Below are 18,122 nucleotides of genomic sequence, written 5' to 3'. Positions count from 1 at the left end.
GAAATATCTGAGATTGTAATATCAGTAAATAACAACCAGGAAGCTAGAGTCACAACCTAGATGTTACTAACTGCTGCTCTTTTATACATACATACACAATTTTAAAAGAATGAAAATCAGTAACTTTCAAATGAAGAATTCAGGGAACAAACTACAAATAAACTGAAAGGAAATCTATGTTAAAAGAGGGAAAAAAGCTCCTGAAAACATTTGAAATTTTCAAAACTTATTTCTCTTGAAATCCAAAATATGAATTCATTTTTAGAGGCCATCCCAGTGGATTTACTGTCTGTTATTTCTTTCAAATGTTTTTAAGTAACACAGACTACTTTAAAAAGGACATTTTTACCTCACAAGTATCTCAATGGTTACTTTTACCTAAGGTAAATGAGGAAATTAAGGTACTGTGATTACACACACAATTAAAATCTGAATCACCAGACTTTAAATTTATGATTACAGACTGAAGTTCTTTCTTACCTTTTTGCTAATTGACTCTCAAGATGTTTAACTTTCTCTAACAACTCTTTCTCAACAGCTTCTCTTTCCAAGTGCATTTCTTTTCTGGCAGTCTCAATAGCAGCTTCTTTTTCACAATTAAGCCTCTGAACTAACTGTTCTCGGTCCTGTTCTTGTCTCATGACAAATTCCTCTTTGTCTTTCTCTAGCTTCTGGATAATGGCTTTGTACATATCCTCTTGCTGGGAGATTTTCTCATCTTTTTGTTTTTCAAGAGCACTCAATTCTGAGTCCAATTTACTCTGCAGTTCAGCTAATTCTTCTTTCAGGCCTTTTTCTATTTCAAATGCTTGCTGATACAATGATGTCATTTTGTTTAAATCAGTTGTAAGCCTATCAGATTCTTCTTCATGTCTACTAATTAACTCGGAAATGCACTGATCTTTTTCAACTGTCATTAAAGTTCTAAGCTCTGCCAAGCCCACCTGATAATTTTCATTATTGTCGTGAATCTTTTGGTTTAGTTTACTGATCTCTGCTCTTAACTGTTCGGTCTCTTTTTCGAAGAGAGACTGCAAAGTCTTCTTCTCCTGGACTCTGCTTTCTTCCAGCAACATTTTTATCTCGTCAGTTTCTGCTTCCTTCAGAGCCAGCTCCACCTCTAACTTACATCTCGTGTCCGACAAATCTGAAACCTTGAGCTTTAACTCCTGGAGCTGCTGCTCTTTCTCCTGGATGACTGCGGCATGAGAATCTTGGATCTGCCCGATCCTCTGCTGGTTTTCCATTTCTAGTTTCTCCAAGCAGAGCCTGTGCTCACTCACAGCCTTCTCCAACTCCTGTGTGTGACGGACCTGTAGTGTGTCCTCCAGCTCCTTCAGATGACTCTGCTCTAGGCGCTGGAGCTCTGCCCGCAGTAGCTGGAGCTTCTCGTCATTCTCCACGTGGAGCTTCTTCAAGTCCTCCAGCGCAACCTCATGCGACTGCCGCAGCGCTTCCATCTCACAGTGCTGGGTGTGCACTGTGTGCTCCATCTCGAGCAGCTTCTGGTCCTTCTCTTTCTGCAGGCACATGACAGCTTCCTTCTCGTGCTTGACCAGAGCGAACTCATTATCCTTATTCTGCAGCACCTCCTCCAGGCACACCAGGTCCCCCCGCAGCTTGGTGATCTTGTTCTTGTTCTCTTCACTCTCCTTCACCAGGGTAGCGAGCCTGCCCTCGTACTCACTTTTTAAAGACTCTAGTTCTTTTTGATATTTTTCATGTAGTGTTATTTCCAAAGAGTGCTTTACTTTGTCAATAATGCTTCTTATTTCTACTGTTGTACACTGCAAAGAATTGGCAAAGTCACACTGTTCCTTTTGCACGAACGTCCGGAAGTGGCAGAAGTCCTCCTTCAGGGTCTGAATGCTGAGGTGCGAGTCGTGGGCGGATGCGCGGCACCTCCCCAGCTGGACGCTGAGGGATGCATGGTCACCTGGATCCTCCTGACCGGGGGCACTGGTGTCCTGCATCCGCCTGCTGTCAATGGCGTTGATGACAGAAGAGTAGAGGGACTCCACCATCATCTCCGGGCTCTGCGGGTCACTGATGGGGTTTGGAGATGATAGCTGCTCCTCTATGACAAACTCGTTCACCGCAGACATAAAGTCCGACTCAGGACTTTCTGCTAGTGAATCCAAGTCTAAGGAGGCCTGGTGGAGAGTATGCTCTATATTTGGATGGGGGATAGTCTCAAAGTCGAACGTGTGGGCATCGATGCTGTCTGGCGACAGCTCCTCCAAGGGGCAGACCGCAGGACACAGGGGATCCTGCATGGCGAGTGGAGGCGGTGTCCTGGGTGAGGTAGTGGTTGTGATTCCTGTCGTGCTTTCCAGCCGGGGCGAGGAAGCTGACTGCGGGGACGTCTGACTCGCAGAGGCCTGGAAGAGAGAGGGACAGGCTGACCGAGCTGCGACACCACAGGCATGCATGCTAACGGGGCGAACCACTGCAAAGAACTGGATTTGCCTTTTGTTCACTCAGCAGGTCTGTAATGGTCTGTGACATTTCATCCAAACTTTGTGCTGCTTTTACCAAATGATGCAGAGCGAGTACATGCTGGTGGAGAGGTTCAAAGTCACAAAGTAAGGGAACCCTGAAACAGAGCACAAACAAATTAGACTTCTGTCTTAATGAGAAAGGGATAAGTACAACCAAGTATTGTAATCTGTGCCCAAAATGACTAACCATCCTCTATCAATCAAAACCAAACAAGTTTAAGAAGACTTAACACATATCATCCAACAACATAGATTACTATCAGAAAAAACTAATTTAATGTAAGGCAAGGGTTTTCTTCTACTTTATTGTCTTCATTTTCTGATCTTTATTTTCTAATCATCTTTATGTTCCCCACAAGCTTCCCAAAGCAGCCATGGAAGAACCAGCCCATCATGAAATCCTCCTCTGTTCTGGAGTCCCCTGTGAGCACTGGCGCTCTTCCCACCACCCAGGGCAGAGAGAACATCCCACGGCGGGAACTACAGGCATTTACCTGAGGAATGGCTGAACTTCAGAAGGACAAAATGATTGCAGAAACTGTAAATCTTTTAATGAAATATCTGGAAGTTCACAGTCAAACTTTCGAGGCTTCTGGGTCTATATATAAAAAAAATTTACCAAAAAATATACAGGATAATTTTGTATATGATTTACTATATACTGACTATACTTACTATATTTCTTGTTATAAATACTGTATTTCTTACTATATAATTCAATACAATAATTAAAAATGCTTCAAACGATCTACTCATCTGACAGAAACAGAATAAGATAATCAACTACAAATGAAGGACTGCTCAACGAGACCATCTCCCGAGTCTGAAACAACAGGGATGCGGGCTTGCTCCCTCTCTCCTCTGCTCTCAGCATCTTTTCAAAGGAACGCTGCTGTTCCCACCTACATTAAAGGAATCCATCTGTCTCAATACCACACAGGCTATTCCCAAATTTCCACCTGACAGACTGCTCGGTCAGCATAGTCCTGAGGCCCACCCTGGCCCTCCATCTACTTTTGTCACCACTGTTGTGTGGTGCTATTTTAAGACAGCAAAGACTTTCTTTCTAACATAAAACTTCCTTACATACCCTTTACTCCAACTTTTCTATATTTTCCAAAGTATGACATCTTAGTCAATTGCAGCTTATTAAAAAAAAAAAAAGTCACCTACCATTCTTTTTATTATTGCTGAGAAATGCAGCTTTTAAGACAAGGCCATGGCCTTAGTCATGACTTATGTAGGGTTCCCCAGTAAAGGCGTGTATGTAGGAAACCCTGCCTGTTTGCAGATACATAAAAACACAACGTCTATAGCCCTAAGGAATCCTGTAGCACAAAACACACGTGACCATGAAACAGCGTGTGTGGAGAAAACATGCGTGTGAGGAGAAAACAAACAGACAGCATTTCCAAAACTTATTTGACCACGGAATCGTTTGTTTTTTTTTCATGTAATAAAGTTAGTGGTCCCATCCTGGTTTAGAAATACAGGAACATTATGTTTTATGGCTTCGATGAAGATGGCCTGATTGGGGATTGTCCAACATGAATGAAAGAAAGGGAAAGCGGGGGAAGGGGAGGACAGGAAGGCAAGGAGGAAGGAGACAGATCCAGTGAGGGGGAGAGACTCCATTCTCACCCATCTCAACAGTGTCCTACGACGTCACCACTCCAAGCAGAGAAGACTCCTAACCAAAAACTATGAATTCATCTTAGAGTCAAAAACAGTTATTTTGATTAAAAATTTGTTTCTGATAAATATCTCCACTTCTGAAATAAAGGTCTGAACACACAGGACTTAGTCATGTTAGAAAATAAATACGTACACAAAAGGATGGGGGCCAGGAGTCCAATCCCCTGAACAGACGATTTCTTAGAAAAGACTTCCCTGTGTAAAGAGATTAATATGCAGTTACTCTCCAACTCTGGCTGCGTAATGTACTCATAGCTACAAAAATAAAACCAGCACTTTTTCTTAAAAAAATTTTAAAGTTATTAATAAAGAACACTTACTAAATAATTTCCCAAAGGATTCCCTTTTTGACTTCTCAGCCTCATATAATTGCTTTCCGTCCTTGACTAAAGCACCAGCCCACTGAGGAAAGGAGAGCACATGTTAGCATCAGCACCAACTCACTGAGGCCCAGACACAGTAAACAGAGTTCAGCCTGCATACCTCCCTGTAGTGTTTTATGAACATTTTTCTCCTGACAACCTCAACAACAGCTAAGCAGTACATCTGAGGAACTGTGCTCAGAGCTTCTACGATCTTGACTCTCTCTAAGAGCTCGATAACCAGGCGGAGCAAAGCCTGCAACTTCTCTCCATCCTGATCAGCGTGGAGCATCACAAAGCAACACCACCTGCAGAATGAAATCGAGATGCACAGACTCTGAAAAACCACCGTGCCCATGGTCTTCAACCGATGAAGTATGTCAGTATGGTAATAAAATCACACCATCACTTGGGAGAAATACAAAGCATCAACTCTCAACACCCCAAACCAGCTGCCTGAGAACCACTTACTTGAGTCTGACGTGAAGGTTATTTGCGAGCTCCTGTTTGGCAGTGGTGCACTTCTGTTTAATGTCCAACAGCTTTCTATGGTTTTGCAACATAATCATCAACTGATTTGCATGACTCAGGCACAAATCAGGTAGCACAGATGCATCCTTCAAGTTTTCAGCTCTCATCTGATTAGCTAAAAATCCCTTTGAGAGAAAACATTTTAAAGAATATTAACTTTCATTAAAAACATGAACTTTCGCTTAAGAGGAAAAGTTTCATATTAGACACACACTGTTCTTTCAAATAAGATTTTTAAATCTCCTACTTTTCTGAATGTAGTAGATGGGTCCATAGGAAAAGATGCAGAGTTCTTAAGAAATTTATGCTCATCTAATTCTGTTCAATTTTCACACTTAAAAAAAAAAAAGAGATCCAGGAAGATAAAGTAACCTGTCCAAGGACACAGCAGGCGACTGTAAACCCCCGCTAGGCCTCCATGCAGTCTGAGCGCAAGGAAATCACACAGGGTGTGACTTTACAACAGGTTTACTCTAATCAGTGATACTCAACAGTATACACTTCTCCCAGTAAAGTGACAATCGGCTGACTGCATCACTCACTGGAAAGCCATTCCCCACTCCAGTAATCCTAGTTTGTTGTACCTTATTCCACTGACCTGTGTGCATGTCTTCAGAACAATGATTTCCACAGTATTATTGGAAGGCAGCTATGCTCACCACTATACCACCAGTATTATTGGAAAAATAATGATTAGACTCTTTTTTTAGCTATCCTTATTTATTTTCACAAGGGAGCCTTGCATCTTTTTGTTAGGTAAGAACTGTGCTTAGGCTGTAGATTAATTCAGACACACGTGTCAAATCCAACAGCAAACAAGTCAAAAAAATAAGTCTAAAGACATCTTGAAAAGACATCTTGATGAGTCATTGTAGTGACAGCTTTCTTCCTGCTCTATTTACTGAACAGTTCCCATGCTAAGGAAGTTTTTGGGGTGTGCACATCCATGTTACTATCACACCTGCTGCCGTACACAATCGCATTTGTAGGGCTCAAGCTAGGACAGCACACGTAGCTTCTTTCTGTAGTTCTCTCTACTGTTTCATGTTTTTCTAAACATCATGAACATAAATTTAGGTTTAAATGATTTGTTAAAGTCAAGATGGCTCAATATCTGAAAATAAGACAATTCTAATAATAATAATGTTATACTTTATTTTTCTTCCAATATGTTGCATGATTAATTGTGGCTATGCTTTTTCTGTAATTTAGTTAAAAAAAAAACAAACCTTATTGCTTTAATCTCCTTTGATAAACTCTTAAGAGGTTTTCAATACTTTTTACTGAATCCAAGGAAAATACTGAATCAAACCACAATCCATGGAGTACAAGCTCAACGCAGGAGAAATACAAAGAAAGCCACAACTCGCCATGTCACAAACTGCTAAAAACCAAACCAAAGGCAAACGGCTATAAGTGAATCACTAACAGCCTACAATTCCCTATCAAGAGAAATATCCTTGAGAAACAAAGGATTTTCCAATGACAAAACCTGAATTTACCAAAAGCTGGAAATACTAAAGAATACTCTACTGTAGAAAAGCAGTATAAGTTGCTCAGTCATGTCTGACTCTCTTAGACCCCATGGACTGAGCCTGCCAAGCTCCATGGGGATTCTCCAGGCCAGAATACTGGAGTGGGTAGCCTTTCCCTTTTCCAGGGGATCTTCCCAACCCAGGGATCAAACCCAGGTCTCCCACATTACAGACAGATTCTGTACCATCTGAGCCACCAGGGAAGCCCATTTTTAATGTATGATAGACTTTAATACATCAAAGATAAATGTACCATTTAAAGGGAAGACTGCTAATACATTAAAAAGACAATATTTTATGACCATGATGAACTTATTCCAAGAATCCAAGGATGGTCCAAGATTAGAAATACAATGTATCTTCCTTAACCTTATAAGGCTTTCTAATAAAATCAAGGAGAGAAAAAAAAAGAATAACAACCTACTACAAACATTACAATGGTGAAATGTCAACCATTTCCCACAGATCAGGAATTAACCAAGGACAGCCAGTATCACATCCATCAATACTCAGCACTGCACTGGGTCGGGGTGGCGTGGGGTGGGGACCCATCCAGTGCAAACACAAGATGAAGAAATCAGTTAAGGGGGCTGGATCCAAAATTAAGGGATAGGAAAAGAGAATCTGGTAGTTACAAGATGAATTCAGTCCATTAACTAAAAAACATTATAAATATATTTCAAACATATTTAAAAATTACAGAATGTCACCACATGGGGAAAACTTCCAGGTCAGTCACTCCACAATCCCACCACCTTCTCATGGTTATAAATCTAATCTGGTATCAGAGTTCCTGGAAATGAAAGTAGCTCAGTCATGTCCGACTCTTTGCAACCCCATGGACTATACAGTCCATGGAATTCTCCAGGCCAGAATACTGGAGTGGGTAGCCTTTCCCTTCTCCAGGGGATCTTCCCAACGCAGAGATCAGTCTCCCACATTGCAGGCAGATTCTTTACCTGATTTCTTGGAACACAGCATTGAACTAGACCTCTTAAGGCTCCCCATTTTCCTGAGGCGGGAGCAGGAGGTGCTCAGGGATCATGGACAGGGGCTGTCGGCGTGTGCAGGGCTCCCTACCACCCAGTGCAACATCAGCTCAAACCTCTGAACGTGAGGAACCGGCCTTCTCCTGTCCTACCAGAACCAGTAATACCACAGTTAACAGTACTCACGGGTGACGTGGAAACACAGGGCACAGCAAACGAACAGTGCGTATAAATGACTAGTCTAGAAACCACAAATCCCCTTTCCTGAGAAAGGTCTGCAGTAAGCACCTGAGCGAGTTCTTTCTGCTCATTGACCAGTCGGCCGCAGCTGGCAATCATCTGGTCCAGGGCGTACAGCCGGTCCTCCAGGCCCTTGATGGCTTTCATGTTCTGATTATCGAGATTGGCAATAGTCTGACGGCATTCTGCCATAAAGGGTCGAATGATCCGGGGATCAAGCTGAGTGACACGGAAATACGTATGAATGAAATTTTCAGCCAAGAACTTAAAATCCATTTCACACTATTTTGATACACAACTTCAAACAAACAAAAAAAAAAACAGTGATAGTTAAGATTATAGAAAAGTGGAAACATGAGAAATCAAGATTATATTTCCATAAGGTCAAGAACAGGGTAATTACAATGCTACAAAAACACAATGATTACTGATTATATTGGGATACTTAAGAAGCAATCTAGTTCCAGGCATACACCTTTCAACTCAAGCCACAATTCATTCAATTCTCAACAGCCCACCGAATATGCTATTTTCAAAGTCTTATGAAGTAGAGCAAAATTAGTAACAAAAACACATTCTTTGGTCACTACCTGTCTCATCAATCCAACGTTCCCCCAAAACATATCAACATCTTCAAACCTCCCTCCCCTTGGCAGTATCTTTATTTTCAGGTTGTACTCCTCCAGAATACATCACCTACACTTTCTTGCTGTGTAATCTCTCCTGTTGCTGGACTTTAATTCTCCAAGTTTCCTGGAATTTATGTAATTCAAGGAACCCAAACATTTCTCTTCACCTGCTCCTCTCCCCTTGGAAGAACACTGCACACTGGTGTTGTCCGTGCAGACGGCCCTGCACTGGCTGCTCTCAGGGCTCATGCGTGGCCAACCGGAGACCACCTCCTCCAGTTTCAGTGTCACCTCCACTGGACCCTGCTCCTCTTCCACCTCCTCCATAAACAGGCGATCCCAGAGGGTTCTGTGCGGTGGCCCATTTCTACTGCTTCTCACAGGGTTTCAGCAGTGACTGTAACCAGAATAAGGTAACTCCCAACCTTTTTCAACCCTTTATCTTCCCACCAGTGTCCAGTCCATGTTTCTGCCTATCTGCTAGCATCTCCACATGGACATCAGCCACGATCACTGACTCATTAGAGCTGTCCTCTGCTCAAGTTCCTAAACAGCTTCCTTCTGCCCAGAGACACAGAATTGCAGACGAATGAATCCTGAGTTTCTCCAACTAGGTCTCTGTTCATGCTGACTGCCCTACCAGTTACTGAAGCCCACCTCTGCTCACTGTAAGCAGTCCAGTCACACATCTTCCCTCAACACTACGGGCTGAGGAACCATAAATTATTTATTTTTGGTACAGTGTTCAGCATGCTAACAACACGTGGAAGCAACTAAAAATGAACTATTCTACAGTTACCGAGAATTCAGTGTAGTCATAAGCAGTTGCACTTCTAAGATCATGAAGACGTCAACAGCCAGTATTTAACATGGGAGGCACCTGCCTTGCACGACAGCTAACTAAAATGCGTGCAAGTGAACATTTTCTATTTTCATGGTGAGTCCAGTGCACATTTCCAAAGTACTGACTAGCTATAAATTATTAGGGTAACAAAAGGCTATAGCAGATGACTAAAACAGATTTCATGTTGGGCAAAATTACGACACATAGAACAGCAGTGACTTAAGGAAGAAAAAAACTCCGGACCATATGCTGCTGGTTACAATGTTCCTGTATTTCATAACTCACTGAGAGAACAACACAACTATACAGACGAATATGGAAGAGTGTCTTGAGACTCACTCAATTCTGTAGGTGTAAATGAACGTGAATTTCGTCAAGCCAGACAAGGATTATGTTTCTTCTTCCTTGTCGTATAAAGTGAATAAAACTTGAGGCTTTGCTAGATTTCATTCAAACATGCAAACACACAGCCATCTGTAAAGCCCTTTAAAAAGAGGTTCCCACGGCCTAGAGGCCTGTTCTCTGACTGATGTAAAACTATAAAAAAATGACACTTCAATCACTCTATCACAAGCACATGACTGATTTTCCACAAACATAAATGGAATTTTCAAGATACTAAAATGTCAATAGTTTGAAAAGAACACTAGCTTTCATTCATTTATGGCAGTAATCTTTGCATAATATAGTCCACACTTCTCTACCCTGGCAAACATCTTCACTGAAGCTTTCTTTGACAACAAATAATGAATGGCCAAAACGAAAGCCACGCCCACAGGATGTCAGCAAGGACGCGGGTTCTGAGAGAATGACAACTCAGACTGCACTCCGCCTTCAGCCAGAACAAAACGCTGCTGTTTCAGGCACCCAGACCTGTGTGGCCTTTCTCCCAACAGCCAACCACAGACTAAGCCTCTGTCCAACCGACTCAGAAGTTCACTTTCATACCCTGTTTCATCTGGTCCACTTCACTGACACACGTGCCCCACCAACTTCCTCTCAGGCAGCCAAGATTGTCTACCACTTACTGATCAGGTCTGAAGAGCTTTATTCCAGATTTATTCCCCAAGTTTAAAAGCTTTTATAAGTGTACCTGGGGAGAGCATAACCCAAAGCACAAGTCACTATGATTGCAAAATACAACTAAAACAACAATGTCTAAGTTCTGACTTTCAAAATATCTCAGGTGAATCTAAAATTACTTCTTTTAAACATCAGAGGCCAGTTGCCAGGGTAGGGTGGGGGCCCAATTAGAAAGAGGCCCACGGGGTTTTCTGGGAGGTAGAAAGGTTCAGTGTTGTCCTCCTTTGGAAGCTAGTTCCTAACCACTTAAGACTTGTGTATTTCACTGAATCACTGAATGTAAATCATTTTCAGAGTAAAACAATTTAACTGTTAAAGATACAAGCAAAATTATATCTGCAGCATAGCTGCAGAGACTAATTATAATAGCTATTAAAAAGTCCAAGTGATACTACAGGACCATGAAGAAAAAAATTATAAATGCCACCACCACCACCACAACCATCCCCACAGGAGTGGACACTTCAAGGCTCAGCTCTGCACAGAGATTTTACCCATATTACCCCTAGTAATCTTCCCAAATTTGCTGTCGGTTTCATAAGTATGGTTACATTACCCGTTAAATGATTTGGTTTGTCCAAGGTCCTACACGTGGTTATGAAGTTTCACTCCAAGGCTCAAGGCACCCTTTCTCCCACTACTGTACAGGAAATACTTAGTGTAGGCAATGTAATTTCAAGTGGCGAAAACAACACAGTGACACAAGAGAGATCAGACTAAGACTCCTCACCCTGCTCATGGAATCAAAGCATTTCCTGACCAAGGACTCGACGTCATTCGGCCTGTCCTGCACGTTGATCCAGTCTAACAGAGAAACATTAAAGAAAGGCAGGTCCCCCTCTTTAGCCTCTACTGCAGCTGTGTCCTGCTGGGCAGGGCTTGGACAAGGCTCCCTCACATCTTTTCCACTTTCAGCATCTGCGGCATCTGGGGCTACGTGCTCCACAGACGTGTGAAGTGAGGTTAACGAGGGTTTGCGCGTTGCTGCAGGCGTATCAGGAGAGAGCACCAGTTCAGTGGAGGTCTTCGTCTCAGCCTTTTCTGAGCCTTCACGTTCAGGCAAGGAATCCACTCTCCCCAGACATTCCCTGTAACTGTGTCTGGTGAGGCACTCCAACAGCGGAATCTTGGCCATGACTGAAACTGCAGTTCCTAAACTTAAAGTACAAAAGACCTGTCAGTAAATCATGGGACTGCTCAAGTTAGAGGTTAGCATTTTGAAAGGAAGAGGTTATCACTGCACAGAAATCTCACCCCCTCTCTCTTAGACTACATGCATCTGAGCAGTTCACGAGGTGTCCGTTAAAGAAAGCAGAGAGGAGAGTATCTTAACACACTGAGACCCTCTAAGTAAAGGTACCAAGTCCACACTATACATATGGACATTCAGTTTTTAACTAAACTGAAGGTATAAAAAATTCAAACTTATAAAAGATTTACCATAGCAGTCCCTTAAAGTTTAATGTTTTGTCTCTAAGCTAATCAAACATTTTAGATATAATGAAAGCAGAGGATAAAATTAACAGTTTTATTAGAGATTAAGGTTAACTCTTGGGTTTATCACACCTTGAAAATAGACAGATAGATATATGTTCAGCCCCTACCTTGCATCCCTGAACAGTTACTTGAAAAGGTTATTACAAAAACTTTTAAAAGCTCTTTCCAGTCTTAATCACTCTCTTCCTTCCCAAGATGTGTCCCACTGTCATCTCAAGACCAAAATGTTCTAAATATTCATACCACAAAATACAGAAACCTGAATTAATAAGGCCCACTTGATTTCAAAAAAGAACATGCTACTTCCCTCCAACTCTTAATAAAAAAATTTAAGAAAAACCAAACAAGAAATGAATACAAGACACTGAAAACATACATGTACACACAAAACAAAGGGCGACATTTGTGCAGAAGTATTGCCGTATTTTTTACATTCATTGTAGCCCTTTTAAAAAAAGAACCAATAGGTATCATATGCTTACATGCAAAGAACCAAAAACAAAAGAATCTAAATGAGAACTAGAACACAATGGCTCTTTTCCATCTCAGAGCAACCCTACATCACATGGCAATATTTAAAAAGAAAAAATTTTCTTTGACTAACATTTGAAAACTTTTCATTTGCATTTTGCCTCACTTTATTTGTAGCAAGGCAAGAAACAAAGATTCTTGGGTTTCTAAATAATTTCAAAATATAGTCTTTTACATAAAGCCAATACAGAAAACAAAATGTGGTAAATCCATATAATATGTGGAGGATAAAACAGTTTTACAAATTTTACACTCCATAAAAATCATTATAAAAGCCTCAAAAAAATAAACCTCAATTATAATAAATATGTGGCCTACTAGAAATGAAGTGACCATTACTAAAAGCATTGATAAACTGCAAAGGTATTTTAAACAAACATCTTATTATCCATTTTAATGGCAAACATACTGAGTAAGTTTTAATTTGATGTCTTCTACGGATTGCAGATAATTTGAATAAATACTTTCAAATTTGAAAAGCAGCTTTTGGTAGGAATTTGAGCAATCTTCCAGATTGGCCATGATTGCAGCCCAGCCTTGGTGCTGAAGATGTTCATCATGGACCAGACCTTCACAGAAAGAGCAGAGTTTCTTGGCAACTTCATACATTTCCTATGTTGGAAAAGAAGAAACAAACTGTAAGAGAAGGTAATGGCTATACACACGTCTGCACACATGTACTTAAGTGCATGCATGAATGTGCTCTGAACTCATGTCAAAGGAAGCACTGTTCAGGACTGTTCCAGGTTATGGCTCCTGCCTGCTGCCATGCTAATAAGGAGGAACTCATCCCTGGGGGAGGATACGGGGCTGGAGGTCCACACAGAGTCAGGCAACAATAACCATCAAAAGTAAAACTGTGAACTTACACAAGGGAATACTACATGGCAGTGAATACAAATCTGCAACTATACAGCTGAGTCTCAGGAACGTTGCACTGACTCAGGTCAGTCACAACAGGAGTCAGGACACTGATCAACTTCACGGAAGAGAATAATGGGGACTGAAAGCAAGGGAATACAAAGGAGGGCTGTGGCTGATGCCATATTTTTAAATCTGTGTTCACTTTGTGAAAATACAATGACAAAGAATATCTAATTGTGATATGTGCATTTTCAAATATGTATGTTAATAAACAAAACTCAATCATTCATTTTACTAATAGTAAAGACAAAAGTCCAAGGTCACACAAGTAACTGGGAAATGTGACTCTGGAGATAGTGCTCTGGATAGTTAGAAGACAAGAGCCTGGCGGTCCTGAGGTGAGGAATATAGGCTCTCACTGTTGGGAGTCCAGGTTCCATCCCTGGGTGGCCAACTAAGATCCCACAAACCCCGTGGAATGGCCCAAAACACAAGTCTCTAATTGCTGATACGGTGAACAGTCTGAGCCACAGGTCACTGTCTTGGTTACATACAGCAGCTTTGAGGGAATGCTACAACCTGAGGTACTTTCTTCCCATTCTTCTTTCGCCTTATTTTCTAACATATACCTGGACAGTAATCTTTCCAAACAAAACAAATAAAATCCCCCAAACTCTCCTCATTCCCCAGAAACAAAAACAGCAATTAACTAATTAAGCTAGTGAACACTGTGACTAGAATATGATCAAGAACATTAAAATGTCTTTCCAGTTGTTTATGTTTTATGTTCTAGAATTGTAAAGGCTTTTGTTGATGCTGCTACTGAGAATGCAATATATTTCCCATTCCTATTCTAAAGGAGAACCAACAAGAGAAATATGACTAATGTTTACACATTTTTTTTATATTCCTAAGTATTTTATTCTTTTCGTTGCAACGGTGAATGGAATTGTTTCCTTATGGAATTGTTTCCTTAATTTCTCTATTTTCTCATTATTAGTGTATAGGAATGCAAGGGATTTCTGTGTGTTGATTTTATATCCTGCAACTTTACTATATTCACTGATTAGCTCTAGTAATTTTCTGGTGAAATCTTTAGGGTTTTCTATGCAGAGGATCATGTCATCTGCAAACAGTGAGAGTTTTACTTCTTCTTTTCCAATTTGGATTCCTTTTATGTCTTTTTCTGCTCTGATTGTTGTGGCCAAAACTTCCAAAACTATGTTGAACAGTAGTGGTGAGAGTGGGCACCCTTGTCTTGTTCCTGACTTTAGGGGAAATGCTTTCAGTTTTTCACCACTGAGGATAATGTTTGCTGTGGGTTTGTCACATATAGCTTTTATTGTGTTGAGGAATGTTCCTTCTATTCCCACCTTCTGGAGGGTTTTGATCATAAATGGATGTTGAATTTTGTCAAAGGCTTTCTCTGCAGATTGAGATAATCATATGGTCTTTATTTTTCAATGGCTTCACAGCTGAATTCTACCAAAAATTTAGAGAAGAGCTAACACCTATCCTACTCAAACTCTTCCAGAAAATTGCATAGGAAGGTAAACTTCCTAACTCATTCTATGAGGCCACCATCACCCTTATACCAAAACCTGACAAAGATGCCACAAAAAAAGAGAACTTCAGGCCAATATCACAGATGAACATAGATGCAAAAATCCTTAACAAAATTCTAGCAATTAGAATCCAACAACACATTAAAAAGATCATATATCATGACCAAGTGGGCTTTATCCCAGGGATGCAAGGATTCTTCAATATCCGCAAATTAACCAATGTAATACACTACATTAACAAATTGTTTACACATTTTTATCACATACTTCAATCAACCTTAATTCCTTCTGATGGATTTTTATTAAATTCTCTCAAATTTACCAAATATGCAATCATATCACCTAAAATGGGTGTTTTTAAATGGTATACAACTGTATAACCCATCTTTATTAGTTTATTTGTAGACCAATAATCAGAAAACATATCTAAAGAACTTTAGTAAATAAATTCAGTTGACAGATTTGCCTTTTTAAAAATAATGCTGCCTTCTAAAAATCATTTCCAGACCCTTTAATGTTTATTAATTTCAGAAAGATGAGAGATGAGGTTCCCTTTTTTATGTTGCAACTCGTGTGAAGAATGAGCCAGTTTCACAAATACATGTACTGCATTAAAACAGATTGCTAAGAAATATATTTTAGAAAGCAAGTATTCATACTTACTAATAGTTTATTATTTTACTAGTTTATCTTCATAAAAGGTAAATACTTTTTGGTTGATCTAAGACATTTTTTATGTCTGAAAGCAAAATGTGTCCCCCCGCTGATAGCAGATAGTATTACAGCAAAGTACTAGCAAGTCAAAAACACAAATAAACAAAAACAAAAAAAAATGACTGGGAAACAACCCAAAGGGTCTGCAAGCAGCAATACGAGTATGTATCAGGAAGAAACTGGGTTCTTCTCCAGGACCTGACCATGGATACAAGAAAGAACCACACTCTAAGGGCTCCTTAAGCTCTCTGCCTGTGTCTGTCTACCTGAACACAGGAACTTCACTGATTCAAGAAATGTTCTGAAGTTATCATCTGCATATCATCCTCTAGTAAAGATGGTAAACAAATGTTTCAGATAGTTGTTCTGCGCTAAGGTCCTGTAACTGTAGAATGACTAACAAAGTGTGCACCTGAAATTATAAATCAGACGGAGTCATCACAAAATTATCTTTCCAAAAAGTTTGCTATTTTTCATGTTGTGGGCATGCTTCTTCTATAACTTAGACTGCTATGTTATTTAGATTTGAATGCTTTTAGAAGTAATCAGTTTTTTAGATCATTTGCTGTTGCTTAATAGTCCACAAAAACATTACCAATCATTATTTTGTTAAATACACTAGTTTTACATTTTAAACTGTACTAACTATAAATAATATTACAATTACCACTGCAAGTTGTGTCCTTGAAGCAACAGTGTGAAAAACGGCAGGCATCATAAGGGACTCTTCGACTTTTATTTCCATGTCATTTTCTGTTGAAAAGGTAGTTTTAGGAATAGCAGGTAGACGCTCAGACAAGATCATTTCCTTGTTAAAAAGAAAAATTGGATTTGTGTCCTAGAGAAGTAAAAAACAAAAACAAAGAAGAACTGAATGAAGTACACTGTTACAGACACAGAATACAGACACTGCCCTCTGCAGGAGTCAGACCCCAGCTCCCAGCCGCCGGGGAGCTGGAGCCCGCCCTGGAGCCCTGTGGGGAGGCCGGGCACCTACCGTCCCAGCGCTGTAGGTGCACACCCTGCGGTCGGCAGCCATGCACTCGCCCCCGTTGACCACCAGCACCTGGTGCTGCATGGCGATCCTGTACTTGCTGTGGATCGCATGCTTCAGGTCAGCCACGCTTCAGAGAGGGAGGGGGAAAATCCGTTAGTGACATGTGCCTGGGGATGGCCTTTCTCGTTATCAAAGTCACTCTGCGTAAAAAATATCTGACAAATGAACTTCAATCAAAAAGTTTCCCCCAAAACAGTAGTAAAATATATAAGCTTATTGTTTCCGCAACTGGATTCTGCAATCAACAAGCCAATCATAAATAACTACAAGGTCAGTAAACCACCCATGTGCCACATCTAATACTGAGCCTATGAAGTGCAGCCAGCAGAAATATTTATTTCTGTGATCTTTACATAACTAGCACAGTTGCTTGTATTAGCACTTGTTAAAATCCTCATGTGATGTGGAGATTTTAACATATATCCCGTTACATAAAATACATTAAGAGGATACCATGTGAAAATTGCTCCCTTTTAGTCATCTTCCAAAAAAACATTCAATTACAAATCAAATCATATTTTATAAAAACCAGAACTTTCAAAAAGTAATTTCATCCATTAAAAAAAGATAAGGAAAACACAGCTCACGTTTGCACTGTAAGTTCAGTGTCAAATGTCAGGGTGGTTCCAGTGTTCACCAGAAATACATACAACTTCATGATGGTTTCCTGGATTCTGTAAGCTTACACCTCACACTCTGATACAGTTACTGAAAGAAACAGACAAGAGAAGTGGTCAATTTACAAACACATGTACAAATGCAGTTATGTTCCCATAAGACAGAGCACAGTTATAATACACAAGCAACAAAAAAACGATAGGATTTGACGTCTAACATGGCTAACTGGACAATTCAGTAAACCTGGCGCTTAAAAAATAATCATGAACAGTAATGAGGCTAATAAGAAGCATAACTTCTATCACGAAAAAAGTATAATTGATTTCAGGAAGAAAGAGGCCAGGAGTTAGAACAGTTGGGTGTATATTTCACACTGTTCTCATGTACCACACAACATTAAGAATAAAAATTAAAAATGTGGTCAAACATTTTTCTAACTCCAAAAGTTCCCCCCACTTCTTCCTTGGAGCAACAACAACAAAAAATAGTTTTAAGGTTAAACTTACTAACAGCAAATAAGAGCCACCACTTGCAACAGGAGGGACAGAGTTGGTTAATCCAAATTCCACCTCCACGCTCAGCTAGAAACACTCCACACAAGAAACTCTGGCCCTAAGAGCTCATCACTTTGTGGAACAGCAGAATGTACATAGGATATCTGAATATTTAAAACAACTCAGGCATTACCCAGTTATCCAAGTCAAAACCCTACATAAACTAAATTTTCAGAAACCAGTAGCTATCTTTCTTTATGCTCTTTCCACATGAGCTTAGAGTAGAATTATGAGGGAAGAAGGGAAAAGAAAGGAAACAAGGCTTTAAAATTAATGTTTCCAAAATCACTATATTAAATGCATTAGATCAAAA

General features: G+C 40.2%; 1 protein-coding gene across 3 annotated transcripts in view; it reads right to left on the bottom strand.

The window, feature by feature from the left end:
* RB1CC1 (RB1 inducible coiled-coil 1) overlaps window positions 1-18,122 on the bottom strand; it is a 40,137-nt gene that overhangs the window by 12,076 nt on the left and 9,939 nt on the right. For 2 of the 3 annotated variants that reach the window (XM_055431657.2, XM_055431656.2), the window contains 13 exons: window positions 17,225-17,345; window positions 16,578-16,704; window positions 16,248-16,418; window positions 12,847-13,049; window positions 11,140-11,566; window positions 7,902-8,072; window positions 5,030-5,214; window positions 4,680-4,866; window positions 4,517-4,598; window positions 4,330-4,391; window positions 2,996-3,099; window positions 2,470-2,596; window positions 481-2,381 (listed from right to left, as the gene is read on the bottom strand). In XM_055431657.2, the coding sequence (XP_055287632.2) occupies window positions 481-2,381; window positions 2,470-2,596; window positions 2,996-3,099; window positions 4,330-4,391; window positions 4,517-4,598; window positions 4,680-4,866; window positions 5,030-5,214; window positions 7,902-8,072; window positions 11,140-11,566; window positions 12,847-13,049; window positions 16,248-16,418; window positions 16,578-16,704; window positions 17,225-17,295 (3,818 nt within the window). In that variant the 5' untranslated portion in view covers window positions 17,296-17,345. The remainder of the gene's footprint in view (window positions 1-480; window positions 2,382-2,469; window positions 2,597-2,995; window positions 3,100-4,329; window positions 4,392-4,516; window positions 4,599-4,679; window positions 4,867-5,029; window positions 5,215-7,901; window positions 8,073-11,139; window positions 11,567-12,846; window positions 13,050-16,247; window positions 16,419-16,577; window positions 16,705-17,224; window positions 17,346-18,122) is intronic. The other variant, XM_088844469.1, reaches the window with a different exon arrangement.

The sequence above is a fragment of the Moschus berezovskii genome, chromosome 16, assembly GCF_049115385.1.
Source record: "Moschus berezovskii isolate FMDL1 chromosome 16, NW_MosBer_1.0, whole genome shotgun sequence".
Classification (NCBI taxonomy): Eukaryota; Metazoa; Chordata; class Mammalia; order Artiodactyla; family Moschidae; genus Moschus; species Moschus berezovskii.
This window is presented reverse-complemented; position numbering and strand designations above follow the sequence as displayed.